This window comes from Mustela nigripes, chromosome 17 (genome assembly GCF_022355385.1).
Source record: "Mustela nigripes isolate SB6536 chromosome 17, MUSNIG.SB6536, whole genome shotgun sequence".
Lineage (NCBI taxonomy): Eukaryota > Metazoa > Chordata > Mammalia > Carnivora > Mustelidae > Mustela > Mustela nigripes.
In genome coordinates this window covers 57,562,146-57,585,899 of record NC_081573.1, presented here as the reverse complement: position 1 = coordinate 57,585,899, position 23,754 = coordinate 57,562,146, and the positions used below count along the sequence as shown (strand labels likewise).

The window sequence follows — 23,754 nt, the reverse complement described above, 5'->3', positions numbered from 1 at the left end:
GTGGCACATGCAGACAGGCACGCATTTCCCACAAGGTGTGTGGAGCCCTTCTTAGGAAAGGAATTGATAAGTATCTCATGGAGGAAAAAGGCGTTTTTGAATCACATAACGTAGAGTGGTGGTTATTACGTTGAACAGTGGAACAGATTTTCTAGCTGCATGATTCCGTGGTCATTAATGTGCTGACGGGATTTGTGAATCCCTAAGGTGGTCTTAGGTCAGGGCTCAGCACGCTTTATCTACAAAAGACTGCTAACACTTCAGGCTTCGCAGGCCTCGTGTTGCTGTGGTGGCCTCGGCATGCAGCCACAGGCAGTATATAAATGCATGGGTGTGGCCCTTGTCCCAATAAAACTTTATTTACAGAAACAAGTGGAGAGCCAGATTTGGCACATGGGCCGTGGTTTGCTGACCCCGGTCTCAGAGGATGCGGTATTGTCCAAATGTACTGGAATGTGTTCGTTTTTCAAGGAGCCTTCATGTTCCGTAGGACATACTCTTTGGCCGGTAGCCCGTGGCTCTCAGGCGTGGTGTACCTTCCCTCCGCACCTTGTCCATCGTTTGGGCCAGCGCTGTTGGACGATGCGACACCGTTCTGGAAGGCTCATCCGCAGGCTGGGATAAGGACCGCCCTGGTCAGACGTCGCCCTGACTCGTCCAAACCACCTTGGGTTGGGCCCTCACGTGAGTTCTTCCGCTCTTCTAGGCGGACCCGGAGATGCCCCACCACTCACGTCAGCACTTGCACTTCCCAACCTTGGAGACATCGCGGAGACACCGCGGGAACGCGCTTCTCTCTTCTTTCCGGTGAGTGACCGTCACCTGTCCCTCTGGCTCGTGTGCGTGTGTGTTTGAGGAGGGTGACGAGGTGGCGGGGGAGAACGTTTGCCTCGTGCAGGGGTGGGGGCGGCTAATTAAGGTCACATTCGTCAGCTACTTTCATGCGCAAGTGGAAAGTGTTTAGTCTTCGTGTTTAAGCCGATGGCTCTGAATTCATTCTGGACGGAGAGTTTTGGAAAAGAGGGACTGTTTGTATTAAGACGGACGTGGATATAGTCTTTCAAGGTACGAAATTTGTGCTGACTTGGTCCAAAACACAACCGCATCTGGTTATGTCTGGTCTCGACTGCTCCAAAAATGTCCGAAATTCCAGACAACCTCTTGGGCTTAGAAATAGAAGTCATTAATCCTGCATTTGAATTTAATATTTGAAATTTTATCCTAATCTTTTTTTTTTTCTTCCACATGAATTAACTTTTGAAAAGTTGGAAAGACACATCCAGCTTCCTCCCCCTTCCTTTCTTTTTCAAGGGAACATTCTTAGCGAAAGGGTATAAAATTAAACTAGGTTTGACCTTTTGAGTTTAGCAGATTTTCCACCTGGTCTGAGCAGGAAATGGGCTTTGCAGTGGGAAAGCCTCGTCTCCCACTTCTGGGAAGGGATACGGCTTGCGCTCTGGAGGCACAGACCTGGCTAAGCAGGAGCGTGGGCTCCTCGCCGACCCATCAGTCACACGTGGTGAGGTCGGGCGTCCGGGAGACAGCCAGTTCGGAGAAGGGCTCCAGCCAGCCCCTTAGTCTCATCTGAAATAGCGAAGCCCCCGCTCCCTCCCGAAATTACACATAATCCTGCAGGATTCTCGTGCGGAATCTAGGCTCTATCTTGAATTTCATCCGCAAAGGGCAGCATGAGGGGTGCAAGCTTGGGGCATGGGCCCAGCCCCCAGGTACTACGAAGGATCTTGTGAAAGAGTGAGTCTGGGGCAGGAGGGGTCCGGGGACCTGCTGGTGGGTGGGATGTGGGGGGCTGGAAAGAGAGAAGACCGAGGTCCGGGAGGGGGGCTTGGGGTGTGGGTGCTCTTGGAGCTGGGATTGGGGAACATGCTTTGGCTTTTGTATCAAAGAACTGGGGCCCCCTCGGGCAGAGGATGGGTTTCCTCATGTGGGGGTCCTGCCCATCTGTTGCAACATATCACGGGGGGGTCTGTGAATTCCAGCACGCCTGGGTTCGGGACCTGGCCCCACTTTTTATGGAGAGACAGGCTTTGGGCAAATCTCATGACCTCTCCTAGCCTCAGTGTCCCCGTGTGTAAAACGGGCACACAATAGCACCTTCCTCGGAGGCCTTCGGGGAGGATGATCTGCTTCCTTGTCGGCCTGGAACCTGCCCCAGGGATGTGCTTAAAACCGACAGCCTCACAGAACTGGAGAATCTTTCTGTTCCCCAGCTGATCGTGCCTGCCAAGGCAAGGGAGGGGGCTGGCCACGCCCCTCCCACCGCCCCTCTGCCCTTTTTGTGACTTGCTTTTCCTTTCAGGGGTGGTCTCTGCTCCCTGCCCTGTGATGTCACTCCCTAAACATGCTGGGCGCAGGCGGGGGAGGCAGAAGGGGCCCTCGCTGTGATTCCCCCCTTCTGCCGCCAGCCTCGCACTCCCCAGGGGCAGCCCTGGCCGGGGCTCAGGAGTGGCAGGCTGCTTCCCAGAGGGATTTATGATTCCTTGGGCGGGGGTGGTTTGCTCCTCCAGAAATTAAACAAAGCCAGCAGAGGCGGTGACCGTGGTCCTGGTTCCCCCGCTATCTCCTCTGGGGTCCGTCAGGCCGCTGAGGATCAGGGGCGGGGCCCCCGGCGGACCCCGGCTGCGCGGCTACGTCTGCGGCCAGTCGCCCCATCTGCTGGGCCTTGGTTTCTTGGGCGGGGCTGGGGGGGCATGTCAGGCAGGTGACACAAGCGTCTCCCAGGCCACAAACCTCTGTTTCCGAGAATGTGTGGGGGTAGGGTGCACTTGCCCGGGACCCGGGATGGCCAGGAGCACCAGCGGCCAGCCAGACGGATGGTACTCAACAACAACATTTAAAGACTGGAAACTCCAGAAACACGTGTGGTGAACAAAGTATCGAGGTTTTAAGGGAGGGCAGGAGGGCGTCCGCGACCCGGTGTGGCCTGCCTGTGTCGTCTTGTGCCGTGAGAACATTTCTAACAGCCCAAACCCAGCACTTCGCAGATGCTCCCGCCTGGAGACAGGCCACACGGCGGTGTAGGAAGCGAGTTTATTCGAAAAGCACAGGCTGTCCGTGTGTGTTGGGTGGGGGGGTGGTGAGTGGCGTGTAGACCTCTCAGAAGAATGACGGGGAGGGAGAGCCGTTTACAGGGGCGCTATGAGCTTCAGGGGGAGGGTGACCCTTGAACACCTGCCGCACCCCATGCCTGGGATGTCCTGCTTGTACCGTGAGTGTCCGTCCCTTTGGTCTGGTTGCAGAGGTCCCCTGACCTGAGCCAGGACTGTCGGAACTTAGGGGACCCAGGCTGACTGGCGTCATGCCCGGGGAACATGTGCACCCCAGCGGCCCCAGCAAGGCCTTTCTTTGCTCTGGGGATGGGGGAGCAGGCAGTGCTGGCCTGTGTAGAGAAGACCCAGACCCAGAAGCAGCGGGGCCTGGCCAGCCTCCCGGCTCCTGGGTCAGCCCTGCCTTGACTTCACAGACATCCTGCATCTCCGTCATCAACCACCCCAGCCCTGCTTTCGGCATAAACTGTCCTGATGGGCTTCTTTCTTTTAAAATGAAATAGTCTCGGCCGATGTGACGAGAAAGGGAAGGGTAGCCCACATGGGCTTACAGTTTGCCTCGGGGCCTCACTTGGCTTGCATGTGAGGGGCGTCGGGGGTCGCCGGGCCCCATCTTGGGCTGGTTAGGTCAGACTCTCTGAGAGACGGCGCCCAGGCACCTGCGTTCGGACAAGGGCTCCAGGGCGCTCCCCAGGCTGTGTGAATGCTGCCCTTGCCAACGGACAGCCCTCAGCCTGAGGCAAACACCCCCACTGTCTCTAGAACATTCTCGAACGTGTACATTGGCCTGTCTGTGTTGGGTAACAAATACTGAGTGTTGGTTTCCGGAGAGTGGGGCCAAGGCGTTTTAATTCGTTTGCTCTTCAGATCAAATGTCTGGAGCACCTGCTGTGAGCCCTGGGGATGCTCAGGGAGCAGAACGGCCCGGGTCGTCCCCCTCACAGCCTTCGGGAGCAGAGCCTGAGTCAGAGCTTCCAAGCTCAGGGAACCGGTCCCAGGACATTCCGTCTGTGGGCGGAGAGGGACCAGTATGGCTGACGAGCAGGCCCTTGTGGGGGCAGCAGGACTCGTCCCTGGGGGCCTTTGGGGGCCACAGAGAGCCCACCTCCTGCTCCACCCCTGACAGAGCCCTGCCTCGATGCTGGTCCCAGGTGAGCATCCCGGCTCCCTGGCATGGGGGCCAGCCTTGTCATCCCCGGGGCGGGGACGGTGCAGAGGGGCATGAAATGTCTGTGGTGGGGACGCCTGGGAGCCACCAGCACAGGTCAGCTGCCAGCCTCGTGTGGGAGCAGAGCGGGTACCCCAAGAGACATGGTGTCTTGTAGACCCTCCTGCCTCCCACCTCTGCAGAACGCTCTTGTTCCCCCGTGGTGCCTCCCAGCTCGCGGGGCTTCTTCCTGTCTGAAGGACACAGCAGCCGGTCCTTGCCGGGGATCCCAGCGTAGGGGTGCGTCCTGGCTCCCTGGCTTCTGTGTGGTTCTCTTACTCCCCTCCAGCGGCCTCAGGGTGACTGTAGTCGGGAGCATTGTTATTTCTGGGCCGTCTCTCCCTCCATCACCCACTGGAAGCCCTCCAGACCTGGATGGTGGGCCTTGGTGCGACCCCGGTGGGGCTGAAGCCATCCTTCACCTTGGCTGGAAGGTCGCCCTTTTTCTGCGCCGGCCACTCGCCGCCCGTGGGCAGGCTTTCCTGGAAGATCTGTGAGTGCTCCGTCTCTCCGTGGGCCCGACTGATCTCGGCGTCCCCACATTCAGAGAGAACTCAGTGCAGCTGGTCTCAGACAGGGCCCTTCGGTTGTAGCAGGGTGATCTCCTTGCTGGTGGGAGCTTTTCTCTGGCACTGTTTCCTCTGGAGAACCCGTGGAATTCTGCAGTCCTCTGTGTGTCTTCCTGGTCCTGCTTCCCGGCCCGTGGAGGGCCATGACCTGAGCCTGGCCACTCTGAATCTTCCTGGCACACCCCATCCACCATCAGAGATGCAGAGACCGACATGGCACCATCCAGAGCCGACCCCGGCCTTCCCTAGGCCCTTCCCGGGGCCAGTGGGAGAGGGGCGCTCCCTCCCCCGGGTCTGGTGTTGTGCGGAGCAGGGAGGCCTGGTGCTGTCGAGGTCTGTTTCACTTGAGAACGGGCAGACGAGCAGCGTCAGGAGATGGGGACAGAGACAGATTCCTGGTAGTTTCAGTGGGATCCCGGGCCCCACACGTCACCAAGGCCAGACCTACCCCATTGATTTTCTAGTTGAGGGAACAACCAGTGGGTTTTTGGGGTAGGTTGGCCCAAGAGAAGCTTCTAACTTTGCAACCAGGAGTCCCAGCCAGCTTTCCAGCAGGGACTGAGCAACAAGAGCGTGAAAGGAAGAACGAGTCACTCAGACTTGGTAGGAGAGGACCGGCCGGCACCAGGCAACTGGGCGCCCGGAAGCCCCAGAGCCAGGTGCTCTGGAAAACCACCCATGCACTCTAGTGGACTTCCGGGAAGAACTAGTCCCAGGGGCCCAGCGTGGGTCCCCTGCCCGACCTGCATCCAGGGAACTGGATAGAAGGCCCCTCTGGGCCCTCGCGGGACTTGGTCACTGCCCCCAGGGGATGGTGTTCTGGGGCAGAGACGAGGCTGGGCGGTCACAGGACCGATGCCACAATAGCTCGGGAAACAGCAGACGACGCGAGAGTGATTTTCTCTGCTTTGGGTTCGAATAACCCTGAGGACTTTTGCTCAGTGGCTTGGCAGAGGGGTGCCCTATGGCCAAAGGGATGTGTGTTTGGAGCCTGAAGTTCAGGGGAAGGCAGCTCTTGCACAGCCCTCGCTTGGACGTTGGGTGCCCGTCCACCTTCGGCTTTGCTCGTAACGAGTCTGTGGTGAAGCCGGCGTCTCAGAGCACCCGGGGCTGTGGAGAGCTCAGGGCTCAGCCAGCCACGGCAGAGTCTGTGTGAGCCCTTCCCGTGCAGGGGCCCCTCACCATCCAGCTCCCAGGGGCACACTGACCAGCACCTGCCCCTCACGTGGGGGCGGCTACGGGGCCGCCTTGGCTGACTCACTCGCTCAGGAAGAAGTCCTGCTCGTCACCGACTTCCCTCCTGACCTCGACTGTTGGAAAGCCCGTGCTCCCCTCGGAGGCACTCAGAGACCCCAGTCTCTCCTTTCAAATTGACGGAAATTCAGGTACTATCATAAAACCAATGACAAATGGGGCTGAGAGGGTCTTCGTCTTCAAGCTGTAGCTGACGTCCACGCGGATCCCACCGTGCAGTCCTGTTTCAGAATTATTCTATAATAATTTTTAAAGAAACCCCTAACATTTGAGTAAAAAAGCAGAAAAGATCTCTCTTGATTTTTGAGCATGGAGACTAGTGGAAGCTGGCTCTCTCAGCTTGGAGGCCGCCGACTGTCATTGATGGTTACTCTCTGAGTGACCCCGGTGAGCCCCGTCACCTCTGGAGCCTCGGTTTTCCCATCTGCGAGATGGGAACAATAATAGTCTGCTCGTGCCGTTAAGTGTGTTAATGCATTTAAAGCTGTTCGACTAGGTTGGCACGTAGGAAGCGCGAAGTAAATCTTAGCGGTTGTTACTACTCCCAATTAGTAAAGATTTGAACACACGCCTGGCACTTTAAATGCCGAAATTATGTGCGCCGTCTCTGGAATAAAGTACATCCTGAATATAAATAGTCCCTGCCTAGGTCTGAAGCCATTTATAGCAATTCCTGTTTCCACTGTGGATTTCAGTTTTGCTGATACGGAGGGAAAATTTCAAGCCCTGTGCTGTATAAATTTAGTTAACATGTTACTGCTCTGACCCTTCTGTCACATGACTTTTGTTTCTCATTAAGTCAGTGAATGAGATTTGCTAATAAGCCAAGAAAAATCTAATTAGGGTAGGGGCCTTTTCCTGGAGAATTAAGTCTCCCGTGGACCCACAGATGGTGGGGATTCAGGGCGAGGGATGCCCAGGGTGCCCCTCGCTGCTTGGACACACCGCACCTGCGCGCTCGCTCTGCTCTCGGCACAGACGCTGGTATAATTTTCGTAGATTTGTTTCCTGAGCATGAATATTAGTCGCCTCGAGGATCAAAACCAAAAATAGACAGAAAGGACAACGGAGTGGGCCTGGCGCCGCACGACGTGGACTTAATACGACTTTGCAATTCATGCTCCGTGGGGCGATTATGAAAACAAGGAGCGATGTTTGGATTAACGCTAGGGTTTGCATTTCCTCTCCGGTCACCCAAACGTCCTGCTTCCAAGGCACGAGCGGAGTTCGCGTGTCTCCGGGAAGGGCCGACACATTGCCCACCCCCGCCCCGGGTGTCTGCGCGCCCACATCTGCCTGCTGGGGTCGGCGTTACCGCGGGGGTGTGCGGGGTTTGTCTCTCCCCTGCCTCTGAGTCTCTGCGTCCGAGATGTGTTTTCTCTCCCCTTTCCCACTGCTTCGATGGTAGCAGCTATTAATGCCTAAATGTGTTTCCATTAGTTCATCAGGGGCCGCAAAACAGCGACGCCCTAGTTCCGTTGCTGCGTCTTCGTTGCTCAGCTGGAGTCGGTTCACCCGTTTGGTCACCCCGTGCGGCGGCGGCTCAGAGGAGGGATTTCTTTCCGTGTGCCGGTACTTGAGGGGACAGATGGATTCCCTATCAGTGTTACAAGGCGATCAAGCGGTTTTCTCTTAAATCGTGAGGAAGGCGTCGATTTCAGACATAATTAATGAGTTTCCATGTGTTGTGGTTCATGGTTGTGGGGCGTGTGTGTTGGGGGTGGTCGAGAAGGTTCTGATGTTGGCTGCCTCATCCGCGTTTCCCGGAAGTAGAGCAGGACAGAGTGAAGTACCTCCGGAGAGGGTGAGCTCCCCGGCCCCCAGGGCCCTCCAGTTCCAGGCCAGGGCACAGCTGAGAGGAGCAGGGGAAGGGAGTGGCCCACGGAGCTGGTGGCCTGGGGCGCCCCTCGCTCTCCGGGGCCTCCGGGCGGCTCAGTCCCCTCGTCCCCCTCATCCTGTCCCCTCTAGAACACCTCCGCGGGGGGAACGCATGCCTTCGGCCGGTCGCCCGAGGGGCCAGGCTCTAGAGACGGTTCTGTCCCGCTGAGGCACGTGGCCGTCCCAGAGCTCACGGGGACCACCCTGGGGTTTCGCTCCCAGCCCCTCATTTCCCCTCAGCACTGGCTTCTCATGGGAGAGCCGAGCCCCTGTGGTGGGAGTGTCGCCCTGGACTTCACAGAAGCGGGTGGTGGGAGTCGGACACAGGACGCTCTGTCTCTGTCTGACGCCATGGTGCCCGAGGGCAGGGGACCCGTCTCCCGCGGCCGGCCTCCTGGCTGCACCGTTGCACACGCTGGGTCACTGGGGCCACCACTGTCACGGAGGACGTAATGCGTTTGACCGTCCTTCCCTTTTCCCTGGTCCGAATCCGGGCACTCGCATCTGTTTCTGGGCAGGATGACCAAGTTGGTTCGAGTTGTGTCTAGACGAAGAGTTCATAAGCACAGACGGTGTGTCGGATCTCCCTCTACTCTCGGAGGCGTTCTGGCTTCCTGAACACCTGGACAGGGGACACGCTGGACGTCCCTGAGCACACAGGGACAACAGCGAGGTCCTTTGCGGAGGCGGGAGCGGCACCTCCAGATCACGGTCCAGACAGCTGGAGACGTCTGTGTACAGTGGGGGAGAACTTCTCCTTTCCTCGGGGGAGCCCCAGGCCGCAGGCTTCCAGCAGTGGCGTCGGTGCCGCGTGTGACTTCCTGGCTCAGGTGGCCCAGGTGCTCCCTTGCCCATGCCTGGCTGGACGGCAGCCTGCGGTGGGCCAGGCTGGCCAAGACAGAAGCGTTTAACCTCCTGTTGCTACCCCCGGGGACCTGTTAGGAAGGGGCTGCACGGAAGGGGAAGACGCCGATCCCCTCTCTTCCTCGCCCGGACAGTTACGAAGAGGACAGCACCTCCCCGCGGCTTCCTGGGTCTCTGTCCCAGCTTGTGCCATGCGTGTGGTCCATGGGCTGCGGACTGGGGGGCCCTGCGCGTAGGATGGTAGCCACGAAGCCAGCTCTGGACGAAGCCTCAGCTTTCCCTTCTGTTAATTGGGAATGATAAGACCCCTTCCCCAACATTACTGTTTGAAATGCAGGAGCCTCTAGGACTGTTCAGCAGAAAACCCGGTGTATGGTAAGTGCTCCATAAATACGCATTCTTCGTCCTCGTCTTCGCTGAGGTACAGACGTTGGCCACCCTTGGAGAGGTTATTCATGCAGCTGTTTCTTTACCTTTCTCCCCTACCAAGTGGTCAGTTCCGTGGGTCTGTAAACTGTGTCTGTTTCGATGAAGAAGACAGACCCCCTTTCCCACCAAGGTCGGCCGAAGAACACTCCCGAGACACCCACATCCCAGTGTGACTTCGTGAGACAAAAAGGACTTTGCCGAGGAGATTGAACTTGGGGTCTTGAGATGGGGGGGCCTGATCCTGGGTATTCCAGAGGCCCATGTATGAACCGTCCCAGTACAGGATGTTGACCACGGGGGGCACAATTACGCATAACCGGGGGTTTAACACAGTCTGGGGTTCAGACCAGGAAGCCCTGAGAGATTGGGGTCCGGGGGAGGCCTGCAGGGTGCTGGCCTCCACCCCGGAGACAAGAGAAGGAGGGACAGAGTGCATCAGTCGGTTTACTTCTTGACCGGACTGGGTGGCATTGGCACAGAGGGGTCCCGGCGGCTCAGAAAGGTCCCTCTTGGCGCAGATAGGACCTTCCCCAAAGCCCAGCTCTGGCTTCTGGCCCTGAGAGCCATGGGAAGGGTATACAGAGGTTTGTGCACACCCCATTTCTGGCCTACCAGGACCCAGAAATACTGGGGTGTCGCCTCCGCGTGCCGTCACCTTCGAACCCAACCCTGCCCAGGGCCCTCGCTGTGAGCTGAGCCCCCTACCGAGCCCAGGAGAGGAAATGTCCCCAAGCCGCTCCAGCCCTGCGAGACGTTTGTCCATGTGTGCCTTCCTGCCTGTCCCCGAAATCCTCTGGCTCACGTTTAATGCCAGTTCTAACTCCGTTTTCATTAAAACGTCGAATCCTAATTTTTTGTAGAGCAACTTCCAACTGTGCGGCCACAGTGCGGTGGGGCCCCCACCCCGCGCGGAGCCCGGCAGCTGGGACTCACACCGCCTCGGGACAGTCACTACACTTTGTTCGGCTCCGTACAGGCAACCCAGTCAGAAAGTCCTGATTTGTGGCGTTGTGCGGGCTTCCTGTTCCTTTCAACCCCAAGCGTCTCAAGCCGCGCCCGGGTTCCCAGGGCTGCCACAGCCTCCCGCTCGCACGTCGCCAGCAGCAGAGCAACGGACGTTCCGGGGCTTCCAGTCGTCCCAGACTTCACCTGCCGCTTTTGAAAACTGGAGGCTAAATTCTCGTGACATGAAGTAGACCATTTTAAACCGAGCAGTCCGGCGGCAAGCCTTGTGGGCTCGGCGAAACCACCACCGTAGCGGCAGGACTTCCGCATCACCCCGGAGGGAGACCCCGTGCCCACAGCTGGTCACTGCTGCCCCGGCCTCCTCCCAGCCCTCGGCGGCCACTCACCTGCTTCCTGACCGTAGCTTTGCTTGTTCCAGAACGGCCTTTGGAGACGGGCTTCTTTCACTCGGCTCCTATTCGAGCGCAAGGGCTCCGGAGCCCCACAGATACGGGTCCAGTCCTGGCTCTGCCATTTCCTGTGTCGGGCAGCTTCAAGCACGACTCTCCAGCACGCTGACCCTCAGTGCCCTCACCTGGAAAGGGAAGAAAACCGCCACGGCAGGTAGCCCGTGCTCACCGAGCGTGGCCCTGCTGAGCACTCGCTGTTTCACGGTGATGACGTCCCACCGCCAGCTCAACAGGACGGGTGCTGCGGAACAGAGAGATTCAGACATCCATCCTGGGCCACGGCTCTTGGTAAACGGTCGACCTAGGCCCCCAGCCAGGCCTTCTGGCTGAGCCCTGGGGGCCCTACCTGAGGCTCCCGGCCCCTCCATGACTGTCTTAATTCGGTGTGATTGTTCCTTACAAAACTTCCACCGGCCGGTGGACAGACCAGGTACTGAGGCTGCTCGTCACCCACCCTAGCCACGGAAACGCTTCTCCCTCCATGAGTCCCGCCCCTCGCCCAGGCCTGGCTGTTTCTCTCCGCATGAAGTATTTCCTGCGCGTCTCCCAGGGGTGCTGCTGTAAGCATTCCCTTCCCCTGCTCTGTGCTCTCTGCACGTCCGAAGCTTCGAGCACGGCCCGACCCAGGGAGCGCTTGCTGCCGGCCTACTGCCTGGGTGAGCGCCGTGAGTCTGATGAGCCGGCCGTCCGTGAGTCCCCACGTGGGAGTCACTGCTGGTCCCCCAGGAGCTAAGAAGAACCCTCGTCTCCCTGGGCCTAGGAGAGCTGAGACCTCCCTGGAGACGCAGACCTGGAATCCTGGAATCCTGCGGAAGCAGGTGACGGTTACGGCCTGGAGAAGCACTCGTAAGCCTCCAAGGAAAATCCCCCGTGTTTATACAGGGTCTTGTGTCCAGCTCAGAGGCCGGGCAGGCAAGGCTGGGGAGGCCGAGGCTCGGACAGCCGGCATGCCCTACCCCCAGGCCACCGCAGCCTGCGTGTGCAGCAGGGAGTGCATGGGGGTCCCCATGTCTGCCGGGACGGGTGGCCCCGTGTGACATGTGTGGTCTGGCCCGACCAGGTCCCCATGCGCTGGGGTCCTGGCCCAGGGTGCCTCTGACCTGCATTTGAGGGCAGCACTGCGGGATGGGGTGGCTCTTCCCAGGCCCGGTGTCCACCCCGTCCCAGGTCTGTGAGCTCCTGTGGTCACTCGAGCCACCGAGGGACGTGGCCACCAGCTCCGGGACGCGGCTGTTCTTGCTGGCTGTGTCCCCCTAGCTCCCTGTCCTCGTCCGCCGGCCTCTCTGAACTACTCCCTTCAGGACATGACTTCCAAGTTCCCAACAGAGATGAAGGGTCAGGATTCGGGAACAGCATGTCAGAATTTCTGGGAATTCGCCAAGAGTTCCTGAGCTGTAAATTATTCTGCATTTTCCACATCACTTGATGTGATTTAAGTACGGATGGGAGACCCGGAGAGTAAATCCTGCCATAGGCTAATGCGAAAGTGCTCAGAAATTTGTTTTTTCTTTTTAAATTAACATATAATAGTAAACGCATGGTTTATCGTTGTTTGGAATCAGTGTATTCTGACAGTATGTGATTCAGTAATTGATAACATTTCACATTAATTTGTACCTGATTCATATGTTCCATAACAGAAACTATTAAAAGAAACTCAGATGAACACAAAATAAATGTCAAATAGAAATCATTTAAAAAGTTGAAGTACCACAAATATTTAGTGACTAAAACCTCTCAGTCTTGACAAGGCCATTTTAAGTCACACAGTTCATTTCTGGCTCCTGCTGGAGGTTTTGGTGTTTCCCTAACAAACGAGGGATGGGGACAAGTGTATTTCGCATCGACGTTGCGTGGGTGGCGGAGCACCTCCCGCAGCCTGGCCGCAGCCTGGCGTTGGGCGCGCCTGGTTTCCTGCAAGTTCAGTCCCTTGTTAGCTGCGAAAAGCTTTTGTCTCCTGGCCTATGGGAGGTGTCGCCGTCAAAACTGGCTTTTGCAAATTCAGATCGAAGACCGGTTTCTGATTTACTCAGAGGATCGTAAATTCCTCCGTTGACGCTTTATGTACGAAGATCGGCGCCCGAGCGTGAGTGTTCCTGCCCCGGAAACAGCGCCGCGTGTAGATCTCCTAGAAATGTTTGCAGCACAGGTTCGCGTGGACACGGCCACCTTGGGGATTTCTTCGCTGTCATGAGTTACTTTTTGGAAGACACTCGCAGAGCGTGCCGTGTGTGCAGACTTAGTCGATACCTCGTTTATCTGCGAGCGTGACTGGTCTCCGGATGTCCGTCGGCCGACGAGTGGATGAAGAACGCGGGTGTCGATGTAGGACGGGAGACGATGCGGCCATCACAAACCCAGAAATCCTGCCCTTTGCCACGACGTTGGTGGAACGCCAGGGTATTGTGCTGAGCGAAATAAGGCAGAGAAAGACAACGATGGTTTGATCTCCCTGATAACAAGGAGTCTGAGAAAGGGACAGAGTCACAGGGGGAGGGAGGGAAAGGGAGACAAGAGGAACCCGGAGAGGGGGACCACCCATGAGACACTCCTGGTCTCGGATGCAGACAGAGGGCTGCTGGAGGGGAGGGCGTGGGGGGAGCGGGGAGGGACTGAGGGGAGCGCGTGAGCGGTAAGACTGCTGGATCACAGACCTGGACCCCTGAAACAAGTCACACATTATCAAAAAAAGGAGCAGGAGGAGGAGGAGCAGGACCGGGTCTGAGCGGCAGACCCGAGCACACAGTTGGGACACGGCGACGGCGCCAGGCCGGACCGGCGGGCGGGTGCCCTTCTGTCCTCGGGGCTCCGGTTCTGTCTCTGGGGTGTGACTTTACCCCCACGGCTCGCCCTCGGCTGGGTGCCGTCCTCTCAGCCCTGGGTTCCAAGAGCCTCCTAAGGCCTGCCTGTCCGCCTCACGTCCCAGCCCCGTCCCCAGCCCCGCCCCAGCCTGCAGGGTCAGGGGCTGCATCTGAGAGGCAGGAACAGTGACCAGGTAGCCGGGGACCGTCCCTTCGTCAAGGGCGGAGCTTCCCCTCCTCCCCCGCCTCCGCCTCCCCTCCCTCGTCCCGCCTTCCCTCCCCCTTCCTCCTTATCCCCAGCCCCTCCCCCCTGCCTTGCCTCTCTCCTTCTTTCCAAAGCACTAGATCATCGATTTGAGGGAAGCTTCAGGGCTGCAGAAGAGTCCCTGACGCTGTGTGTCCCTGCCGTGAATTCACGACCAGCTGCTGTGCCTGCCGCTCGCCTCTTGCTGTAGTAGGATCTGCGGGTTTGGACGCGCCCTCGCAGCGTCACACAGAATAGCTTCACTGCCCTAAAGGTCCGCTGTGGGTAGAGCCTCGCGAGCAATGCCCTTCTGTCTGGAAATGCCTAGCACAGCGCCTGGCCCGTGCCAGACCCTCCACGACGCCCTGCTGTCACCTCCTAACGTGGGGGCCCTCGTCCCAGGGTTCGGACCTACCAGGGACCCATCCGTCCATGCGGCCTTGCCCCCCAGGGCAAGCCTTGTCGTGCCAAACACGACCGTTGGGCTGGTTCCCGAATAGCGCGGATGCCACCCGGGAGCAGCTCCCCTGACTTCACACGTGAAAGGGCCATTTGTGTGGGTTGTTGACTTTGGGTGGCCGTGAACACGTGACGGGGCCTGACATCAGAGCTCAGAGGCTGGGCAGCGCAGCCGGAGACCCGCAGGGGACCATGGAGAGCGCGGGAAGCCCGAAGTGACAGCGGGGGTCATTGAACCCAGCCGCGCGAAGAACGATGAGCGGCGGTCGGCTCTCGGCGGCTGCTTGTCCACTGCGTGTCCAGAAGGGGGTTGGAACTTGGGTGGTCCTGGCGTCCGGCATTCTTTCCGAAGGAAGTAGCCCAGAAGGGGGGTGTTGGTTTCTGCAATGAGGTCGTTGTCGTTTTCGGTTCAAACAGAGGCAGAACCATCTGTGGTGCTGCGGGTGGGGGGCGTTGGCTGCCTCGCAAGCCCCCCAGATTTAGTGGGTGTGAACAGTGATTTGCGTGACCGTGGGCTGCCTGGTGGTGGAGTGGCTGGCAGCTCTGTGGTGTTCCTCTGTGCGGGTTGGCGGGTCCCCCTCATGGCCTCCTATCTCAGCGCTGCTCCCGGGGCTGAGCCCCATCCTCCGGGTCACCTCTGCCTCCTACAGCACGGCCACCCCCAGACTGCAAGTTCTCATGGAGCCTTCGCTTCTGTCACCTTGGCTGACGTCTCCCTGACCGTAGCCAGTCACGTGACTGAGCCCAGCGTCAGCTTGGCAGGGGACGGTCCAGGCTCTGAGCGCTGCGGGCCAGTGAGATGACCCTCTGCTGCAGCTTTGGGCACCGCAGGACACGCCCAGAGGCTGGGCCTCTCACTTCCCTGCACACGACGGGTGCTGAGCCGTCGAGCTGAGGTCTCTGTGGCGTCTCTCTCACCGGAGCCCCTCTGGCGGCCAGGAAGAAAGAGGAGGAGCTTGGACTCTCCTCGGGGAAAGCACAGCCCCGCCGCCGGCCGTGGGATGCTGGTGACGGCTCTCGCCCCGCCGCCTTGTCAACTACGGCTTTCACCAGGTTTTGTGGTGGTGCTGGGCCTCTTCCCAGTACGGTTACCACCCCCAGCCTGTTTCTCGCCCTCCACCAGGAGCCTCTGAATTCAGTGCCCTTCACATATTACTTGGTTGAAGCTTCCTGGCCACCCGCCTCACCTGCTGGGGAGAAAAGGGCCTGGGGCAGAGCATGAGCTGGTGCCAAGGCCTCGCCAAGCCACGTCTGTGGTCTGTGAGGTGGCAGCCCACGGCCGTTCGAGGCTCTTTGGATGGTGAGGTCGTGGCTGCAGCGCTCACGGGAGCTCCTCCCCTCACAGGGCCAGAATCCTGAGGCGAGGTGAGAGCCGTGGTACCCACCTCCTGGCCAGTTCCAGTAACCATGGCAACCCCCCACCCCTCTGTTGATTAGGCCCTCTTCTGGGGTCCCCAACACTGTGAAGGGACACAGAGGAAATATTTTAGGCTCTGTGAACCACAAACATATGGTACCACGTTCTTGGTTTTACTTCTTACATTTTAAAAATGCAAAAGCATCGCTAGCTCCCCCGGCCGCTCAGAATCAGGTCATCTTGGGCCACCGTGCGCCGTCACCTGCCCTCCAGTGCTGCCGTGGCCTGGCCCACGTGCTTCCTGCCAGCCCCGGGCAAGCCACGATGAGGGACCCGTTGCGGCCCGGAGCAGCCCAGCAGACCAGAGCTATCCCCAGCACCGTGTGCGAAGACGGACCCTCCCTGGGTTTACACAGTGTCCGACGCATCCGAGGGTCTGACCGATGGCACGTGGGTGCCGGAAGGTGGCCTCCAGAAGCCGCATGGCGCCCCCAGAAGGGGGTAGACGGTGAGGAGGAGGAGGCAGGCCACGTCGAGTGTGGCCCAGCAGTGGGGCTGTGGTCGCCGTGACCCTGGATGGGGGCTGCTGCTGGAGCTGCCGGAGCTCCTCTTAGCCCTGGAGGTGAGGTTTGCGGACGAACACAGAGCAGCGATTTCATGGAAGCTGGTGCCTCGAGGCTCCTTGAACCTCTCACAGGTCGTGATGCCACAGGAAGAGGCTCCCTTCCCCATCCCCAGGGGCCACCTTAGGTCCCCAAGCGCTGCCTTCTGTAGGCAGTGGCGGCTCCTGGCAGGCATGGCCTCCCCTCGGTGCCACGGACATCCACGGGCCATCCTGGATGCTCTTGGTAGAGGAGGTGTTCGCAGCACTTGCGGATGGTGGCGGGTCACTCCCAAGGACCAGAGTCCCCATCGCACTGGGACCAGCTCGCGGGGGTGCCTCCGTCTGGTTCCAGCTCCTCCTTGTGCTGCGGACCGCCCCGGGCTGTGTCCACTGACCGCTTTACCCGTGGGCCCAGGGTGGAAGGTTCCTTCTTCCCACGCTGTCAGAGCACCTGCTCGGTGCGGGGCTCCGGCCATGTGGCAGCCGCCCCCCGAGACTGACTCTGCCGGCCCAGCCTCGGTCGCGCTGTGGGCGCCTTCACCGACGTGCCAAGTGCCCGCAGGTGTGCGTCGTCGCGAGCTCCCACGTCCATGCAGGCAAGGGCCCGCCTCGCCTCCGCCTCGAAGCCTCTGGCCTGTCCCGCATCTGGGCCATGTGAGCTTCTTCTGCCCTGTCAGAGGCATGTCCGCCACACGTGATGCCGGGACGGGCTGCGCGTCCCAGGACGGCCAATGTTCCGATGAGCACAGGGAGGTGATCCATGTATCTAAGGGCTTCTTGCTGTCTGAGGGCGAAGACGTTGTTAAGAGAGTAAGGTCTCTGCGGAGAGGGAAGCACCCGAGGTGACGTCAGGGAGACCTCGCGCGTCGTTCGAGAAGCACGGCTCACTGTCCCCGGTGGGGCTCAGGGAGGCTCGCGGCCCCGTGGCTGCTTCTATCAGAGCCGTCTCCGGGGCACGAGCTCGCAGCCGCCCCACCGCCGGGGAACGCCGTGTGGGGATTGAACAGAAGCACGGAGCCTGGGATTCACCTGTGTCCGCCTTCACCGCCCATGTCACGTGGGGCCATCGCGTCACCTCCCTGAGCCTCCGTGTCCTCGCCTGTGAAATGGGGACCCACACAGCACCTGCGCAGTGTGGGGTCTGGGAGCTTCCCACCGGGCTCCGCGTGCGGGGGGCTGGCCGCCCTCTTCTCCTGCACCCCGTGCTCCCCGCGCAGCGGACGGGACAGCTGCGTGGCGGCAGGTGGGGACTCGGCGCACGTCGTGGCGTTCGTTACCGCTGTCACCACGTGTTCCTTCACTGAGGGCCTTGGAGCCGTTGCAGCCGTGGGACGCCCGGCTGGTGCTGGAGGGCGGGGCCGGCGCACAGCAGCCAGCGGCCACGTCCCTCCCCCGCGGTGGTAAATAAAGCTTCACCGGGACCCGGCCGTGCCGATCCCTGCGCAGCCTCTGTGGTCGTGTATGCGCGGCGGGGGCTGAGTGGTGTAGGTAGGGACCCGGGCACACCGTCTAAAGGGTTTGCTTTCTGGCCCTTTTGAGAAAGTTTGCTGGCCTGGGTCTGGGGTCTCCCGCCGGGAAGGGACGCTGGGATGGGGCATGTTTGGACGCTGTCCTACGGAGAACAGCATTTAGCCCTGAAGTCCTGGTGGGGAGGAAAAGAGGGGACGAGAGCCTCACTCACATCCTCCTGAGACAGGCACACAGCGGCCCCTCCAAGGTCGCTGTTGTCCTGACGGGTCTGCAGCGTGGGTGGGGTGGGGGGTTTGGGGACAGGAGCCCCGGGGCTGCAGCGGGCAGGCGCTCCTCCCCACGCTCCTCCAGGGCCCTCCCCTGGAGGCCCGAAGCCAAAGGCCTCCAGGGCCCTGGAGAGTCTGGGAGATGGGCGCCCCCCACCCCGACCCGTGACCTTCCCCGCTGTGCTCTGCGCTGCCCTGCCTTGTCCTCGCACTCGGCACGGTCAGACGGGCCAGGTGGTTACAGGATCGGTTATTGATTATTGTATTTTGAATTTCTGTCCCGCAGCCGGAATAGAAATGCCACAGGGCAGGAATTTTTACTGCTGCGTCCCCGAGCCCAGCGCAGGGCCGGACACACAGCAGGTGGCGGGTGACGATTTGTAGAGTGAGGGAATGCTCGTTTCAGCCTCTCTCCGGGCTTCCCGCCCCCAGCGAACAAGCTGGAGAGCCGCCTCCGTCTCCCAGCTGCCGAGGAGGTGCTCGAGAGCGAGCCTGGCTGGCTGGGAAACTGAGGCAGGGGCAGGAGCAGCGGGGGAGGGGTGCTGGTGTCGTGATCAGCCATTCCGGCCTCCCGCCGGCGGCCGCAGGGCCACGGCGGCCTCGGTCTACCAGCCTGCGGCCCTCCCCCCACCGCGCGGCCCTTCCTGCCACGGCCTGCCCAGGGGCCTGGGGCCCGAGCTCGCTGGCTCCGCTCTGGGTGTCTCGCTGGCTCCGCTCTGGGTGTCTCTGCTCTCTCCCTCCTGCGAGCCTTCGACTCCGGGCCCTTCCCGCCGAGCAGAACGCTGCTCCCGGCCCGCCGGGGCGATCAGACTCTCCCGCAGCTCGCCCGCGCACAGACCTCCGCATTGGCCGAGCCACCCGCGGGGATCCCGACACACAGGAGCTCGGGAGAAACACAGGCCACGGCGACCCCTTCTCCAGAGGAGGCAGGGAGAGGAAGCCTACGTGGGGAACGGAGAGCCAACACCATTTCCGAGCAGACTCGTGGCTACGTCTGCTTCAGATGCTCCCCCGGGGAGGGGCCCGGCGCGGGCCGGGCAGGGGGGCTGGGGATGCGGCTGTGCGCTGGGTCGGGTGAACATGGCGGGCGTGGGTGTCGTGGGGAGACGGTGCGGCTGAGGCCTGACAAAGGGCATGTGGACAGCGGAGTGGGGTGGGAGCTGAGAAGCCCGGGCCCAGGCGTCAGCCTACGTGGGGGAACTGAGGCCTCCCGGTCTCTCTGGTGGCAGCACCGTTTCCCTGGAGACGCCATTAGCGGCTCAGTCAGGCTACCAACAGCTGCAGAAACACCTGGAACGGGTAACGGCTCAAGGGTCCGGGTGAGGGTTGGAGGGCGCAGAAGTGTGACAGCAGGAAAGCTCGGATGGGCGTCAGGAACCCCGAGTCCAGATTCTGGCGTGGCTCTCGAGTGTGGAAACCATTTCCCTGCAGAGTAACTGTGGCTCAGAGAGGGTGACTGTCTTGTGTGACGTCACACACATGGCGGCCGAGGGGAAACGGACTCAGAGGCACTTTGGGGTTAAATGACAGTCCTGGGAACCAAGCACATCAAAAAAGCCCCTGCCCTGGGGGTGTCTGCACCCGGCAGCGCTGGCACCTCTCGGGGTGGAGGGAGAACCTGTCTTCCTCACCTCTCGCTGACTCCGCAGCGTCCCCACCGGGGGACTTGCAGAAGCAACTTCGCAGACGTGTGTTTACAGACCGGGACGCCGACCACGTCCAGGTACGAGTCTGCGCTTTCGGTAAGGTTGCTAACGCGAGCGCGGTAGCCATCACCACGAGTGAGTTTTAGAGCATTTAGGTATTTTTGCGGCTTCGTGAAATCTTTTGAATCTCCTTGTCAATTTCTGTTAAAAAAAAAAAAAAAAGAGGACCTGCTGGAATATTTTCTAGGAATCGCACGGAACCGATCGATCACTTTGGGAGAACCGCTGACTCGGGAACAGTGAGTCCTCCCGTCCGCGCACGGAGACCGTGCTTCCGTTTGGTCCCCTCTGCCTCCATTTCTCTCTGCAGAGGGCAGGGATCTCTCCTGAGTCTTGTGCTTTTGTTCAATTTAGTCGCAGGTGTTTATTCTTGTGACACTGTTGTAAACGGGACTGGTTCTTCGTTTCGTGTTCGGATGGTCCCTGGCTGGAGCGGACGACCGTGACCCGCTTTGGGTATTGATCTTGCGTCCTGGGACCTTGCGGCTGATGGCGGCCAAGCAGAGCAAGGTGACGCGGAGGGAGTGAGGGAGAGGGCGGCGGAGGGGAGGGGCCGGGCCTGCGGGCCAGCAGCCGGGAGACTCCTGCGGCCGGCCGTGGCGCTCCCGTGGAAGGGGGCACAGCGCCAGGAGCGTGGAAGCACTGGTTGCCGTGGACCATTTCTGGCATTTTCCGAGACCCGCTGGTGAGGGGACCGAAGCTGGAGGCCGGCTGGAACCTGAGCCGGCGCAGCTGCCCCTGGCAGCCTTCGGGCACACAGGCCCCTGGTATGGGGTGAGGCCCCACCAGATGCTCCCTCGCCACCCTGGGGCCTGGCGGGCCTGGGCGGGGATGCTCGGGCGGCCGGGAAGGAGCTGCTGACCGAATGTCACCTGTGGAGGGGGCGGGGCTGGAGGAGAGGGGCCCCTGCGCTGTCTGCAGCCCTGAGCAAGGGCAGATGACAGGTGGGTCTCTGCGAGGCGGAAGGATGCCCCTGGCCGCCCGCCTGTCCAGGCCAGCTCCGTCCGACGCAGACTCCAGCCGCCCATGGTTGCTTCTCTCCTGGGAGATGCAGCGTCCGGGCCCCAGCCCCCTGCTGACCTCCCTGGGACCCCTAGACCTCGCTGTCCTGGCTTTAGCTGGGCCCCTGAGCCCAGCAGCTGGGCCGAAACACGCACCCAAAGAAGGCAGGCCCAGGGCACGGGCGGAATTGAAGGGGACAGGAGTGTCCCGGGCCCTCCTCCCTGTGGGGCCTGAGGCTGCGGCTCCCTCCAGGCAGGACGGAAGAGTGAGCTGGCGCACAGGGCAGCGCGTGGCGGGACCGCTTCCGGAGTCTGTGTCCCGCTGGCCTGACATTGCCCTCACCGTGCTGGGGCCTCCTCGCCTGACGCCTTCTCCCAGCAGCAGGGGCCACTGTGTGGGGCCCAGCGCAGCCGCAGGAGGACGGGGACTCCCGCCTGGACTGGCCTCCCCAGAGACCCCTGCTCCCTGGTGCCCAGGAGGGGACGTCCTCAGATGCAGGCTTTCCTCGGGTGCGTGGGAAGAGTCAGGGCCCCAAGACGTCCCCAGATGAAGCCTGGCACCTGCGAATACGTGACAAAGGACAGAAGGAGTGACGGTCGTGGATACGCGCAGGTACGGCGGGTTCTGCGCTATCTGGATGGCCCCGTGTGGTGACAGAGGGAGCCGGTCTGACAGCGATGCCCCCAGCCCCCCAGCCCCTGCCGGCTCGGAAGATGGGGGCGAGGGCAGGGGCCAAGCCCTTCAGCGCCTCTGGAAGTGGAAGAGCCAGGACTGCGCTCTTCTCCGCAGCCCCCAGCGGCCGCCACGTCGGGCTTCTCCCTGCAGAACGAGGAGGTACCCAGCCGTGCGGTCGGAGTGACGATTTTGGGGCAAGTTGTGCCAGCAGCAATGGGGAACCCACCAGCAGGAGCGAGGCCCAGCCCCCCGTGGTGGGAACGGCTTGATCCGACAGCTCCCGGTTGGCTCTTCTCTCCGCGCCCCCTCCCATGCCAGCCACCCCGCAGCTCACCAGCCCCGTCCCTAACGCTCATCCCAGAGCTGCTTGCGGGGTGGACCCCGACGCCTTCACCCAGCTGCTGCCGGCTGCCTGGACCGTGGTCACTGGCAAGAATGCGGTCGCCGTTCTAAGTCACCTACTTCGTCCAGGAGGAAATGTGGGGAAACCAGTCACGTCGCCGGGCCTGCAGAGGAGAGCTTGACCGCTGCAGCCCGAGCTGCCTCTTGCTCTGCCTCCGACCCTGGGGGGTTGCTCAGCTATCAGCAGCTCCCCACTTTACAGGCGAGGAACTGGAGGTGCGGAGAAACGAGGCCCTCGGGTGCAGGGCCCCCCAGCCAGGACGTGGCAGAGTGGACCGGGAGCCAGGGGCTCGGACTCCGCCGCGCTGTCCGCGCTCACCCGTCCCCTGATGGTCTTCGCGGAGGCGGCAGGGGAGGGTCTGAGCGGCATCGGCTGCTACATAATGAAGGGCACGTTGTGTTTTCGGACTGTGTGATATTTGTTGTGTTTATTAGTTTAAAACTTCGGAATTTCATTTCTTTTCTCACACAAACACTCTCATACTAAATTTGGTCATCGTGTATGTAAACGTGTGTGTGTGTTTTAATGATGACCCTCCAGGTTGTGTGAGCTTAAGGTAGCACAGAATTTAGATGTGCACCTGAACCCCCTCCCTGACATAGTGAGGTAGCGTGGGGCCGGACATCTGATGCAGCGACACACGAGTGACGAGAGCCCAGCAGCCCCCGATGGCCCAGCAGTGACACTAACAGATAAAACAGCACAGGAGTGACAATGACAACACAACAGCCCCCACAGCAACCCAACGATACAGCCGTGGCGGCACCATGGCACCCGCGGCACGTCATCATTGTCACTGTCACCGACAGCAGCTCCTGAGACGACCCCAGCTCGGCCCCGTGCCCCCGCCTCACAGGGAGGTCCCGGGTGGAAGGACCGAGTGCCCCACTGGTAATGATTCCATCTGGGAGGTGCGCTGGTCACGTTCCCAGCCTCAGGGGTCCGTGGTAGGGAGGAGACGCCGGGCGCCCCGAGGTGTCCGTGGGACAACTGGAGGCGTGTGTGCTGCACGGCGGTCACCGCGAGAGGCCTCCACCTGCGCACTTGCTGTGGGGAGACCATCCAAGATCCATCCCGCAGCTCCCACGCCGCACCTGAGCGCCCCCCCAAGGTCCTCATCTTGGGGCGGGAATTCTGACCCGTGATCCCCGCCCCCATCGCCCCCTGCCCATGCCCAGGGACCCCGTTCTCTGGCCGGTGTCCGGACTTTGGCTTGCGCGGACTCTTGTGTCCCACACGTCACCTAGCATGACGCCCGCAGGGCCGTCCCGTGTGCTGAGGCATTTCCCGGCGCTGGGGATGGCGGAGGAGAGGCGTCTGCGGCACAGTTCGGTGTCCGGTGTCCCACGTAACCGTCGACCCATAAGCCCCGACCCGAGGCGCCGTCTGGCGGCAGGAGACGGAGCTCTGAGGGGGCTGAATCTGACGCTGGTTCTTGCCAAATAACAGCCTCTGGGGGAAGTCACGGCCCTTCCCCGTGCCCCAAACGCAGCAGAAGAAAAACGAAGACACCGAACGCAGAACCGGCAAGGGAATTCCTGGCCGGCCACAGAGCGCCGTGCCCGAGGCTGTGCATCCGCCGTCGGGCCCGCTGGCAGCTTTCGCACCAGGAGGAAGGACAGGGCGGCCCGAGCCCGCCAGGCTGCGCCTTCCAGGCCACCTCCCTCGGGCAGCCGTGGGTCTGCCTGCAGCAGGGCGGGGGGCAGGGGCGCTGCCGAGGTCCGGGCGACCCTGGGCCAGGTGCTTCGATCCCGTATGCGGTCAAGGGGAAGCACGCGCGGTGACGTCCCTGCAGATGACCACCGGGGCTGGGGACCAGCCGTGCTCTACCAGCTCCGTGGGGCTTTCTCAGCGCCCGTGGCTGGTAGAGGAGAGCGGAGGTGAGCCGGACGCACGCGGACGCCCGGAGTGATGGGCGGGAGCCCCCGGAAAGACGGGCCGCAGGGCTCGGCTGGACCCAAGAGAGGGCTGGCCTTCACAGCCGGCCGGGCGCCACCGGCCACGGGGACTCCGGGTGCCGCGCATGGGCCTTTCCGTCTTGAGGGGAGTCTTGTTACGGCCGGGGCTGCTCCTGCCCCCCCCCCCC

The 23,754-nt window shown here is 61.1% G+C and overlaps 1 protein-coding gene across 1 annotated transcript in view; it reads left to right on the top strand.

The window, feature by feature from the left end:
* Positions 1–23,754, top strand: part of LOC132004977 (uncharacterized) — a 168,628-nt gene that overhangs the window by 130,430 nt on the left and 14,444 nt on the right. The window contains exon 3 of the mRNA XM_059381639.1: positions 707–807. Coding sequence (XP_059237622.1) covers positions 707–807 — 101 coding nt within the window. The remainder of the gene's footprint in view (positions 1–706; positions 808–23,754) is intronic.